Source organism: Vespula pensylvanica, chromosome 2 (genome assembly GCF_014466175.1).
Source record: "Vespula pensylvanica isolate Volc-1 chromosome 2, ASM1446617v1, whole genome shotgun sequence".
Classification (NCBI taxonomy): domain Eukaryota; kingdom Metazoa; phylum Arthropoda; class Insecta; order Hymenoptera; family Vespidae; genus Vespula; species Vespula pensylvanica.
In genome coordinates, this window is record NC_057686.1 from 2,423,869 (window position 1) to 2,436,616 (window position 12,748).

Below are 12,748 nucleotides of genomic sequence, written 5' to 3' on the forward strand. Positions count from 1 at the left end.
CATTACTGTCATTAATCCTGATCAGATAGATCATCGAGACAAGAGTTTTATATTTTCTTTATAAAATCTGAAATCTATAAAATCTTCTTTCATTCTTATTCTTTGTAATACGAAAAAAAAAAGACGAGAAAGAGATTTGGCAAAGTGTTTTGGCAATTTTCCACGACCATCGGTATGACCTAAAGTTCGTATCTCGTTTAACAAGTTCTTACAATTAATAGGATTACACTTTCGAAATAAAATACGATTGAAGATCGATAAAAACAAAACGAGTAATCGAACGTATCGATTATATCGATTATAGCGAGAAAGGAAAAAACGAACGTAAATAAAAAACGATGTTTTTATAGACGATGAAAAACGGAAAAAGAGAAGAAATGGTTATCTGATGGTCTTTACCATTAAGAAGCATTAAAATAAGAAGAAAAAAAAGAAAGAAAAAAAAAAGTAAAAGAAAAATGAGAGAAAAACTCAGCTTTTTCTCCACACTAATCGTTGGAACGTTTAGACGTTGGATCAATGACACGTTTTTCGTTAAGTTCTTGTCACTTTCGAAAAGGATTTTTCACGTTTCCTCGAAAGCCATTATATACTTAAACCCCTATAAAAATCCATTTAACATTAATATCTCACGCTCATATTACTTTACATATATTCTTTTTAAATTTGATTGAATTAATTTATTACTTTCGATATGGGAAAATTAATGGTAAATATTTAATCAATAATAATCGATTATTAAATAGAAAATATACGAATTGATTTGATTCACATATTTTTCATTTAATTAATATCACAAATTTATGCATTTTATGTACACTGTGTTTCTATATATACAAACACAAGTTGTATTAATTTTATAAGCTTCACACGTTTCGATATGAAAAAAAATTCTTTTCTTATAGATAATCGTTATTATACATCGTTAAATATACATGTATAGATATGTACGTATATAAATACGAACGTAAATACATTTTGAAGCCAATTCTCCGTATAAAGTTGTATACGTTTGAATACATAACATATATACACACGTGTTCGTATACAATAACGTTAGTTTCGTCGGAGATGTTTAAGTGCGAAGGTCGTAGTCATTTAATCGACGAAATACGATGTCTTCGTACATTAATAGACAGGATTAGAGATGATAGTATACTCATGATACAACTGTAAGTGGTTAAGGTCGAACGTGATAAGGAGTGAGAGTGTTTCTCACCCAAGAGGTGGATCGGTCATTGTTACTGTCTTCCTATTAGGGACACCATTAAAGAGAAGATACACGTTGATGGTCTAGTTTCTGTTTTGTCTAGGTGAAGAAGATTCGAAACTTTGAAGAAACTTTGCTGGATATTATCGAAACGAGCAAGCGATAAAGGTATGAAAATATTCTCTTATCAAAGGAAGTTGTCCGTGTAACGATTGTCTAGTAACATTTAACAAAATGAGATATACAACGTTGATATAATAAAAATTTAGGTTAAATTAAAAGAAAAAATAAGAAAGAAAAACGACAAGTATTTTTACGTTTTATGGTGTCGATTGTTCATCATCTTTAATATGAGATATACATAAAGTTGATGTAATAAAAATTGTTAAATTCAAAAAAAAAAAAAAAATAACAATAAAAATCTACAAGGTCTTCAATGTATGTAAAAAAGAAACAATATTTTTATATATATCATTACACGTACACACACATTTGTGCGTGTGTAATGATATATGTAAAAATATTTTATATATACATATATATACATACATTTTCATATGTTATATATATATATATATATATATATATATATATATATAAACATATTTTATGATACATATGTATATATATAGACACACTTTTCCAAATATTCTTAAATCACGTTGTATTCTTGTTTTTCTCTTCTCAGTATAGGTAAAATAAACGTATGCGAGAAAAGAAGAGAATAGATCGGCGATCGAAATTCAATCGAAATCATAAGGATAGAGGTTTATTGGAGCGTAAGGGAGAAATCATCCCCTTCTCTTTCTCTCTTTCTTTCTCTCTCTCTCTCCCTCTCTCTCTCTTTAACGGTCGAGAGAATTCCTTGCGGCTAGAAAATATTTCGTGGTAGGTATGGTCGATCGATCGAGTGCGACCTTATCATATCGCTGGCGATTGCAATTTCGTAAGGTTCCCCAGAGACGATTCGAGTTTACTCCTTATCGCCCGTTTCTCTACGATCTTCTATCCTCTTTCACTTCTATCTCTCTTTCTCCTTTGGCCCTTAAACCGACATCGTGGCGTCGCGCCGCCGCCAATGCCGCCGCCATTGCCGCCACCGCCATTGCTGTCTTACCACGATTACGTCGCCCGAAGGGCAATCCGTGATTTTACTAGAAATTCCCTATCATATTTCTTTCAATGATATTCTTTATCATTTTCTTTATTTATGAATATGACGGAACGCAAAGAAAAAGAACAAATAAAAAACGGGGTTGAAAAAATAAAAACCATAAAGTTGTTAAATGGGCCGTAACATTCTTTTGGTGATTCAAAAAAAAAAAAAAAAAAAAAAAAGAAAGAAAAAGAATTGGAATACTCTTTTTTCGAAACTTATCGGAGATTGTAGTTTAGGGATTAGTTTTACTACGAAAGTTTTGTCTGAAGGATAACGAGAAAGATTAATTGATCTTTTAAATCATCTTAGATCTTTTGGCCCATTATATACGGTGAATAACAATGTTTAATGTATATATATTTATACTATAAATGTTAGGTATTTGTTATAAGGCATTCTAAGAAAAGAAATATTTTTTTCCTCTTGTAATTTTTCGCATACCTACTAATACATGATATTATAATTTAATATACAGATATTTTATTGATCGAGAAATAGAGTATAGTTGGAATATGGTTATGTTATTTTTTGTTATTAATATATTTGATATTTATATATGAAATATTTATCTATTATTTATTACATTTTTGTATTATATTTATTCATTACATTCATTATATATTCATTATATTTAAATATCAAATATTTGTGATGTACAAATATAAGTTTAATTCATTCATAAAAGAATTATATCAAGTTGAAATATTGATAATATCAGTTAAGTAACAAGATGAAACAAAGTACTGATATATGATGAAAGAATATCGAATAGAACTTTCGTTAGATCATCGTATTATGTTATTAATGACAGCACAGGGAACAAGTCGTATTTGTTAGAAACTTTTACGCTTTTAGAGGTATTAAACTTTCGATCAAACATAGAACCAGTGGCTGATAACAAAGTGGAGTAATTATGAGTATTAGAAAGAGAGAGAGAGAGAGAGAGAGAGAGAGAGAGAGAGAGAGAGAGAGAGAGAGAGAGATAAAGAGAGAGTGAGTGAAATAAAAGATGAAATACGAGATTTCACGAGTTCGAAACGGATTACATTAAACTCTTCAGTAATTAATCAAGCCGTTATGAGGTCATCCGTAACTATTAATGACGAAAAGTTACTTTATTTTAAAATTACCGAACGATTTTATCCAACCGATAAAAGAAAGTAGATAGATACGTATAGATATAGAAGGTAGAGTAGCCGGCCGGGATTTCAACAGTAGCGGCCTAGTTACCAAATGCAAATGCCGTTCCGGTAACTAACATACGGCGGAAGCATTTCAACCTGTCCGAGATTCCTATATGACAGGAGAGTAGTTTAGAGTGGGCCAATGACTGTTATCGGAGCCCTTATCTCGGGACTGCTCAACTATAGTAGTACTCTTACCTAATAGGTTACTAATTCTAATATTTAAAAAAGGGTCACCGGTCCAAACGCTCGTACGATTTTCTACTTTGAGAAATTGAGAAACAACCCCATTGTTTTTTCTTTTTTCTTTCGATTTTCACACACATCTTCCAAACTTTTTTCGCTCCCTTTAAATTTTCTTTTCTTTCCCTCTTTCTTGCTTCTTTGCTTTTTCTTTTTTTTTCATTTTTGGTTCTTTTTTTTAAAGGCTTTTTTTAAATCTCATCTCTCGATGGTTTAATGTACTCTCTCTCTCTCTCTGTCTCTTTCTCTCTCTCCCTCCCTCGATCTCTATCTTTGGCTTTCTCTTGCACCCTCTAACCATCTCTCTTGGGAAAAGATAGAGAGCTATCCGATCCGGAAATACGTTCGAGGTCACGATGGGTAGATAGGTAGATAGGTAGAAGCATCGTTCTAGCGTGAAATACGTATCGAGTGTCGGTGAGATTTTAATTCCATGTCGATATACAGTATATCTATTTTTGCGTGTTAACGCGTCAATATATATATATATATAGAATATGTATGTATATAAGTCTATTAGTATTATACAAATATGTAGCTTTGTATATAATATATATGTATATATGTATGTATGTTATTACTATAACAATATATATGCATATATATATATATATATATATTTTGTTATAATACCGATCATCAAATGATATTTGATACTACACGTTCGATATGTAAACGATATTCCTAAAGGCGAATGTAAACGAAAGAGAGCATATTCTCTATTCTGTTTAGTATTGTATATTTTAATATTTCATTCAATATCGTGTTTCATTCGTTCGTTCGTTCGTTCGTTCGTTCGTTCGTTCGTGACTACCATCATATCTCTCGGATGGTTTTAAAGTATTATTGAAATTGTAGAAAATGTTTGGATGAAAATGAAGAGAGTGAGAAAGAGAGAGACAGGGACAGAACAAAGAGAGGAAGAGAAAGGACGTTTCGAATGACAAATATATATATATATATATATATATATATATATATATATACATATCGAGTTTACATTTAAATTGTTTTCTCGCTTAACGCGTCGACATTCTTACTGTAATATCTCGTTGCTATCATTAATTTAACCTTTCATTAATCGTTCTTTATCTACAAAACTATTACTATTTTCAAATAGGAAAACAGTGGTATAATTTGATTGTACAACATTTAGATTCTTTACTTCGTTATACTTAATTAATTAAAATCTTAAGATGAAGATACGAGTTAATACGATAAAGAACTTTAATACTCACGGCGTTGTTGTGATTCCAGAATATATAAGCTGGGGGTTCTGGACTTTGTAATATGATACACGTGAGGTTGATCGTACTGCCTCTGTCGATGTAAAGATCCGGTGCACCGAGTATTTCGGTTTTCGGTTCTGAAAAAATAGGAATTTATAAATTATATGATAAATAATAAAGATTCATAAGAACCAAGTAATTCAAGGTTGAAATTTATTGAATTATCGATAAAAACGAGAGTTTATTAGTTACGAATGAATCTCTTCGATATGATATGTTTCGATCGATTAATAAAAAATCAAGATTTTTTTTTTTTAAATGATCTTTTTCTACACTCATTTCTTATCTTTTTTCCTTTTTTTTTTTTTTTCATAGTACACAAATATATAACCTTTCGCAGAAATTGTAGATATTACAAAAATTATGAAAGTCGAAGTAAAATTTTTTGGTTGAAAACTAATTTAAAAAAATAAATTATAATCGTAAGGACGATTAACTTAAATTTATCTCTTTCTCTTTATCTCTTTCTATATATATATATTCATTTATTTATTTATTTATTTATTTATTGATGATATAATTCTTGATCAATCCCTCTGAACATTTTTATGCTACAATATTATAAAGAAAAAGAGTAAAAGAGGAAGAGATTAAAGATAAAGACATTACGAGTATATAAATATTATACGACAAGGATACTTTTGGTTAATACTCGATATTTATAATATCACGGTAAGGTACGATTTTCCAACGTTCTTTTGTAAAGACCAAAAGAGACCGATGCGCTTGAGCTGACCCTCGTCTCTGCTCTACTAAGAAAAAAGAGCACTTTGAGGTGGATCATATAGAGTGTATGTATCTGGTATCACATGCTTGGCTCAGGATAAGGGATAAATGGTTGAGACGAGATGAAGGGTGAATGGGGGAGAAAACTAAAGGATGGTAAGGGCGAAAGTAATGTGGCGAAAGTAAACGAAAGCTTTTCTCCGTGTGGTACATGCTTGTATCTACGCGCAGTGTGTTATTTATGTATAGGTTTCGTGTATAGTGTTTCGAGCAAGACGATGAGTAGAAAAGAGAATAAGAGCGAGAGAGAGAGAGAGAGAGAGAGAGAGAGGGGTGAATGTGGGAGATAGAGAGAAGGGTCAGTCGGTGTAGATCGATGTGAATATTTTCCGGACGGCCGCATTCTCGAGGATTGATCGAAATAACCGGCCAGTGTAGTTTACGGCTTTTGTGCAACGAATGATGCTAGAGTCCCTACAGTTAACTCCTCTTCTCTCTTTTCCTCTATCAATCTCTCTCTCTCTCTCTCTCTCTCTCTCTCTCTCTGTGCGATGGATAACCAAACCCCTCGACTCTCTTTCCATCCACTTTGCATGATAGACCAAGACTGGAAACACGATTCTGATTTTTCAACCCTTCTCTTCTAACGTTTGTTTTCACTCGGCGTGGCTCTTCCGTTAATAATCCATTCTACTCTTTAATATCCGTTTCCTCCTATTGAATTATCTATGTACCGTAATTATCATTAATTTTTCAGAATACTTTCTTTCTTCCTTTTTTGCTTCGTTTCTTTTTTTTTCACTGCATAAAGTTTACGCTAATATATTTTCGACAAATAATAGCTTCCACGACTCCTTCGTTGATGTTAATTCCGTATGATAGTGTGAGAGATAGAATTGAAGTTAATCACGTAAATTCGTAAAAAAGATGTGAACTTTATTCTTTTTATACTTTCTTTTTATATATCTCGAATTTAATTTTCACGAATGAAACTGTTATATGTAATGAAAGATGAATTTCTCTTTTTTGTTTCTTTTTCTTTTTTTGTCTTTTTTTTTCTTCGTAGAGATGGATGCTTCGTTGAATTTACGAAAATATTTTAACTAAATATTTTAATAAGATATGCTGTAAGGATCAAGTTAAAGTTAATTATATTATTAGGAATAAAATTAATCTCGATTTTTTTTTCTCCTTCTAGTTTAATTGAACCGAGATCGTTAATAATATCGCATTGAATTTTGTAAACTATTGGCTATTAATTTATACAAATATTTTAATATCGTACATTATAAGAATCAAATTAAATTTAATCACATAATGGGAATAAAGTAGATCTTGATTTTTTTCGTTCAAATTTAATTGAACGAACGAAAGATGTTTTATATATATATATATTATTTATTAAAATAATTATTTTATCGAAACATTTGAATTTTCATATATTACAACTTGCTTTTTCAATTTTATATATATATATTTTTACTCTGTTTATATCTCTCAATCTTTCTCTCTCTCTCTCTCTCTCTCTCTCTCTCTATATATATATATATATATATATATATATATATATATATATATATATATGTATCTATCTATCTATCTATCTCTTTCTCTTTATATCTGTTCATTCTTTTGTAGAGATCGTCCATCTATTCGAATTGCGGATGCTGCGGAATGGCATAACGTCTATGACACGATCGATAGTTCAGCCACGAATATACGTGAAACGCTTTAACGTGGGTTAACCACGGATGAAAGCCGAGCTTTCGACGTTGGACGGCGATCCTTCAAGTTAAAATCACGTATCGGTTCTCTTCTCCATGATGTGGTAGCTCTTTTGGTAGTGCATGGGTTAAGAAGAAGATGGAGAACATGGGTGGTGGTAGGAAGATGGTAGTGACTGTAAAGAAGGTTGGGTGGGTGGGTGGGTGGGTTTGGATGACTATTCCGAGAACGCGGAAAAGAAGGATGAGAAAGAAACCAAAAAGAGCAAAGTTACGCTTTCGTAGATCCTTTGCGTTAGCCTTAGCTTTTTCTATGGCAAGATTCTCGAGCATTTGTTTTCAGAGGTGAACCATATGGATTTGAGTGGAAATAAAGAGAAAAAAGTCAGTGAGAGAGAGAGAGAGAGAGAGAGAGAGAGAGAGAGAGAGAGAGAGAGAGAGAGAGAGAGAGAGAGAGAGAAAAGACATTCCGACAACGTCGCAAATATGTACGTTCGCAGAGATCTTTTTGAAGCATTAAAGTAGTCCGAGAAAAAGCATAAATGAGAGAATCTCACGTGATTCGTAATATATGTTCGTAATCGATAAGAGAAAGGTCTTGAAAAAAAAAATTCATTTTCTCGTCACGAATTATTTTCAACTCTTTCGATACTTTTTTCTTTCTATTCCTTTTTTCTCTTTTCCCTTTTTCCTTCGCTCGAAATTTTTTCTACTCGAAAAAATTGTTCTAACATCGCAAAGTGGATACCGGGTATAATTACATACAGATTTAATTTTAAATAATATGCGCTTAGTTATGGGTCTCTCTCTCTTTCTTTCTTTCTCTTTTTTTTTTCTTTTTTCCTTCCTTTCTTTTGAACATTGAACGATACTCTGAAATTTCTCATATTAAAATGAATCGTTTCAGGAAGAAGGAAGAAGGAAGAAGGAAAAAGAAAAAGGAAAAAAGAAAAAAGAACGGGAAGAAAAGAAAAGGAAAAAATTTAATTACCATTGTTTCATTACGTAGTTTTTTTTTTTTAATTAAATTATTTTCTAATATTATAAAGAGAAAGAAGGTGAGAGAGAGAGAGAGAGAGAGAGAGAGAGAGAGAGAGAAAGAGAAGATATATACAATATATAAAAAGATATATAGTATATAAAAGAATAAGTATTATAGGTAACATTTTTGTTCACTTGATTTCCTGTCGATGATACTTATATTTTTCTGTTTTTCTTCTCTCTCTCTCTTTCTACGAGAATCATATTTCTTTAATTTTTTATTTTATAATAGACGAGAGCGAGAATATTGTGGGTGATAGAAAATAATCGGACAAATAACGATACCACTAGAAGTCGATATTTATCGTATCTCGTTCGCGTATACGCAAAAGAAAAATCTGTTATCGTGGAATGGAGAATGGGGATGCTGAGGGACAGGGGGTTGCTGGGATAGGAGAATAAAAAGGGAGATGCCATGAAGCAGTCTATATCGTGAAATATAGATTTCCTTTCTATGGTACAACCTTTTTCGTCGGACGTTCAAGTTAAAGCCATTATCGACGTTAAATTTCACGATCGGTTGGGGACGACTTCCGCGTGAGTTTCTACGAAGTAAGACCCTGCGACATTTGCCGTGGTCCATTTATGGAAAGAGAAAGAGAGAAAGAAAGAGAGAGAGATAGAGAGAGAAAGAGAGAGGGACTTAATTGCTAATATACGGATGGTAAAATTGAGACCGCTGGATCTGTGGGTAACGACGAATCCCTTTCTATTTTTCTTTTTATTATTTGTCTCTTTCTTCTTCATTTCTTACATTAGAAAGCTCATTCGTCTTCTTAATACTGTAATGGTTACACCGTTATTTGTTCCCAAGGAATCCAATAAACTAGTCTCTCTGTCTCTTTATTTCTATATATATGTGTGTGTGTGTGTGTGTGTGTGTATACAGATATATATATATATATATATGTATGTATGTATGTGTACATATATATGTATATAGATAGATAGATTTATAGATTTATAGATATATAGATATATAGATATATAGATATTGGTAATCAAAAATATTATATAGTATTAACACGATCGATTGACTTGATTGAAAATTGGCCTTGATATTTCAGCCATAATAATAATAATAAACATTAACGAAATAAAGAATTACCAAAGTATTCATTAATTCTAAATAACCATTGATATTGGATTGATACGTAGTAATCAGCTCAGTACGAAATCTGATTTTGAAGGTTTCATTATCGATGTTGCATCGGAGTAAAATGTACTCTACATAATAAGAAGGATAAAGAAAGAAATATAGAAAGAGAATGAAGAACGAAATAAAGATAAATCGATAAAGATAGAGAAGCGAAGAAGAAAAGAACTATTGGATAATCGGCCAAGATAGAGAAAAAGAAAGAAATAAAGAAAGAGAGAGATTGATAGAATTGTAGTTAGTATCCGTGTTCAATCGAATCGTTGATCATAGAAGCATGCCTATCGGAGTATTTCAGATTCTCTCTTCTCTTCCTCCTTCAGATCCATTTTCACTTGCTTCCTATCGCTCTCTCTCTCTCTCTCTCTCTCTTAGTTCACCTGCTCTTCTTCTTCTCTCTCTCTCTCTCTCTCTCTCTCTCTTTCTCTTTCTCTTTCATCTCCCTTTCTCTCTCTCTCTCTTTCTCTCTCTCATGAATTGGATGCTGCGAGACGGCTTTGTGCTTACGGCTGCTATTTGACGAGGAGTCCACAAAGCATATTCGCAAGCGACGCTGTTGACACTCGACCTAAATAAAGCAGCTAGTGTGTACGATCATGTGTACTCTCCTACTACTATCTTGCGCATGTGCGAATAATAGGAGAAAGAGAGAGAGAAAGAAAGAAAGAGGGATACATTTTATAAAAAGATATATATATATATATATGAAATAGATACGTCATACTACTACAGGATACTATAGCATTTAGGATATCTTCGATAAAACACATTTTGGATCGCCGAATAATAAATTGCATTAGATTCGAATTTTCTACGTGTTCTTGAATGCGAAGAAGATTCGAACGATGACATTTTAGATAGTAGATAGAGAAGCCACGGGGTTTTCCGGTTCTAGAAGCAAACGAAGATTCCGATCGTTTGTAAAGAAAGCGTAGAAGTTCGAGTGAACTAGAAAGCTTAACTTTGTGTTAGTATACTCGTCTAAGTATACGTTAGCATACGTGTGTTCTAGTCTGTGAACCTGACATAGTTTACTCTCTCTCTCTCTCTCTCTCAATCTCTCTATTTCTACTTTTTTCTTTTACCGTATCCGCTATCCTAGTCTTTTACCTACCCTCACTATTACCATCACCACCAACACCATCATCCTAAATCCACCCCCATTTTACTCGCGAGAGAATCATTCCGCTCTAATTTCCATTCTTCGTAATTACTAACATCGTTCATGATCCTTTCCCCGTGGATTAATCATTTTTATACTCTGCGGTCCATTTTAATGGATAGGTAAAAGCTCATGTTTCGGAAAACGTTAATCTGGGAATGTATCGAACGAATATTTGTTCATCGTATTTTGTGTTCCCTGTTTTCAAATAAACTCTATTCCCTCTTCCCTCTTTTTATTGTCTCTTTCTCTCTCCTTCTTTCTTTGTTTTTCTCTGTTTCTTTCTCTTTCTCTTTTTCGTGGATCTGATTATTTTATCGCAAATATTGTTAGGAAAATTATTGGATATGTATTTGTATCTACATGTAATTCGATAATGAAATTTTTTACTATCCATCATACATATATATACATATACACACACGTATACATATGCAAATATTTTCTCGATTGTTTTGATATAATTAATAAGAAAAAAAAAGAAAAAATAAAAATAAAAAAAAATACACGTATGTATGTACTTACTATGCTATTGACAAAATGTACAAGTAGGGAATGTATTTTTATGGTCGAATAATTAAATATATATATATATATATATACCTGTGTAAACATTTTTTCGATTGTTTTGATATAATTAATAAGAAAAAAAAAAAGAAAAAAAAGACGAAAAGAGGAGAAACAAAAAAGTAACAACCTATATACCTACACACATACACATACACACACACACACACACGCATATATATATATATATATGTACTTACTTAGCTATTGACAGAACGTACAAGTAGGGAATGTCTTTTTATACTATCGTCGAACGATTGATTCGAAACATGTCACACTAATCCTCAAACCCTCTCTTTCTATCTAATCCAGCACTCTTCGAACATGTATCCTCTTTCCCCCATTATTGGCAGGCAACAGGAAAATAAATAAAAGTTTCACTCGGTGACTAAGCGAGGGATGACGTTTGTCGGTTCAACCATCCTGTAAATCCTTTTTCAAGGGATAAAGCCGACTTTGTCACGTCGTTAAGAGCCTTTTTCGCTTTTACGTCCGGTCCTGTTATCCTATTTAACTGCCGAACTTTTACGAGAGCTATGAGAAATATCGTTATCGTGCTGAGTCACGCGACAAAAAGAAAAAGAAAAAAATATATGTATATATATATATATATATACACATGTGTATGTGTGTATGTGTGTGTGTGTGTGTGTGTGTATGGGGAAAGAAGAAGACGTCGAAAGATTTTTATTTATTTTTTTTTGTAGAAATTTTACTCTTACCATAGCCATCTCTTACTTTCCTTTACGTTCTTTTCAAAAAAGTAAAAATTAAAGTTAAAAGTTGACGAACTATCGCGTTCGTCTTTTATTATCTGCGTTGATTATTTTTAATTCGTTTAGATATATATAAACACATTCGTAAAATGGTTTTTGTAACTCGTTTCTTTTTCCTCTTCTTATCTTTCTTTTTATGCTACATCTAACATGTTATCCATTTAATAGAAATAACGTTTAAGGGTTAGAGAAATCGTAATAATAACGATAATAATGATAATAACGATAATAATAATAATGATAATAATAATAACGATAGTAATAATATTAATAAAAAAAAAAAAAAGTTTACGTAGATGTTACATAAACAAGATGCTTTCTCGTTTCTCGCGTTACACTTGTTTGCTTGCTACTATCTGTAAAAGAAAGGCTAGAGGAATTTTCTTGGAGCTAACCGACCAAGTTACCTAGATTTCGGACTCGTTGTTCTGGTATTTTTAAAAGCTCGTACACGGGTGTGATGTTACGACGAGAAAATAGAAAGAAAGAAAGAAAGAAAGAAAGAAAGAAA

General features: G+C 32.0%; 1 protein-coding gene across 2 annotated transcripts in view; it reads right to left on the reverse strand.

Annotated features, from left to right (window-relative positions):
• LOC122627246 (zwei Ig domain protein zig-8-like) overlaps positions 1 to 12,748 on the reverse strand; it is a 304,977-nt gene that overhangs the window by 11,686 nt on the left and 280,543 nt on the right. For both annotated transcript variants that reach the window (XM_043808251.1, XM_043808250.1), the window contains exon 5: positions 5,035 to 5,162. In XM_043808251.1, the coding sequence (XP_043664186.1) occupies positions 5,035 to 5,162 (128 nt within the window). The remainder of the gene's footprint in view (positions 1 to 5,034; positions 5,163 to 12,748) is intronic.